Raw genomic sequence first — 1,110 nt, 5'->3', positions numbered from 1 at the left:
ATGAACGGGGTAGTTCTTCTCATGGGGCTTCAACTGACGAGAAGCATAAGCAATAACTCTACCCTCCTGCATCAATACACAACCAATCCCAACTCTCAAAGCATCACAATAGACAGTAAATGAACCTGAAGCTGATGGCAAAACCAATACTGGAGTTGTGGTCAAGGCTGTCTTGAGCTTCTGAAAGCTCTCCTCACACTCGTCCGACCATACATATGAAACACCCTTCTGAGTCAACTTGGTCAAGGGCGATGCGATAGATGAAAATCCCTGAACAAACCGGCGATAATAGCCTGCCAACCCAAGGAAGCTATGAATCTCTATGGCTGAGGACGGTCTAGGCCAACTCTGAACCCCCTCTATCTTCTTTGGATTAACCCGAATACCCTCGCTGGACACCACGTGCCCCAAGAAAGCCACTGAACCAAGCCAAAATTCACACTTGGAGAACTTTGCATAAAGCTTCTCCTCCCTCAATCTCTGCAATACAACTCTCAAATGCTCCGCGTGCTCCTCCTGACTACGCGAGTACACCAGAATATCATCAATGAATACAATAACGAACGAATCCAGATAAGGCCGAAATACACTATTCATCAAATGCATGAACGCTACTGGGGCGTTGGTCAGCCCGAAAGACATAACAAGAAATTCATAATGACCATATCTAGTCCTGAAAGCAGTCTTAAGAATATCTGAATCCCTGATCTTCAACTGGTGATAACCTGAACGGAGATCAATCTTGGAGAACACCCTCGCTCCCTGAAGCTGGTCAAATAAATCATCAATGCGAGGTAAGGGATACTTGTTCTTAATTGTTACCTTGTTCAATTGCCTATAATCGATGTACAGTCTCATTGTGCCATCCTTCTTCTTCACAAACAGAACCGGCACACCCCAAGGTGACACACTAGGCCGAATGAACCCCTTATCTAAGAGTTCCTGGAGCTGCTCCTTCAATTTTTTCAACTCCGCTGGTGCCATACGATACGGCGGAATGGAAATGGGCTGAGTGCCTGGTTCCAGGTCAACACCAAAATCAATATCCCTGTCCGGTGGCATGCCCGGCAGGTCTGCAAGAAATACATCGGGAAAATCCCTCACAACTGG

The 1,110-nt window shown here is 46.4% G+C and overlaps 1 protein-coding gene across 1 annotated transcript; it reads right to left on the bottom strand.

Annotated features, from left to right (window-relative positions):
* On the bottom strand, positions 439-849 carry LOC109242170 (RNA-directed DNA polymerase homolog; the record flags this gene model as incomplete). The annotated part of the gene is made up of 1 exon (XM_019409016.1): positions 439-849. A coding segment is annotated over one exon (411 nt), but the record flags the coding sequence as incomplete, so codon positions are not given.

Source organism: Nicotiana attenuata, chromosome 1 (genome assembly GCF_001879085.1).
Source record: "Nicotiana attenuata strain UT chromosome 1, NIATTr2, whole genome shotgun sequence".
Taxonomy (NCBI): domain Eukaryota; kingdom Viridiplantae; phylum Streptophyta; class Magnoliopsida; order Solanales; family Solanaceae; genus Nicotiana; species Nicotiana attenuata.
The sequence above is the reverse complement of the archived record's forward strand: the minus strand, read 5'-3'. Positions and strand labels throughout refer to the sequence as shown.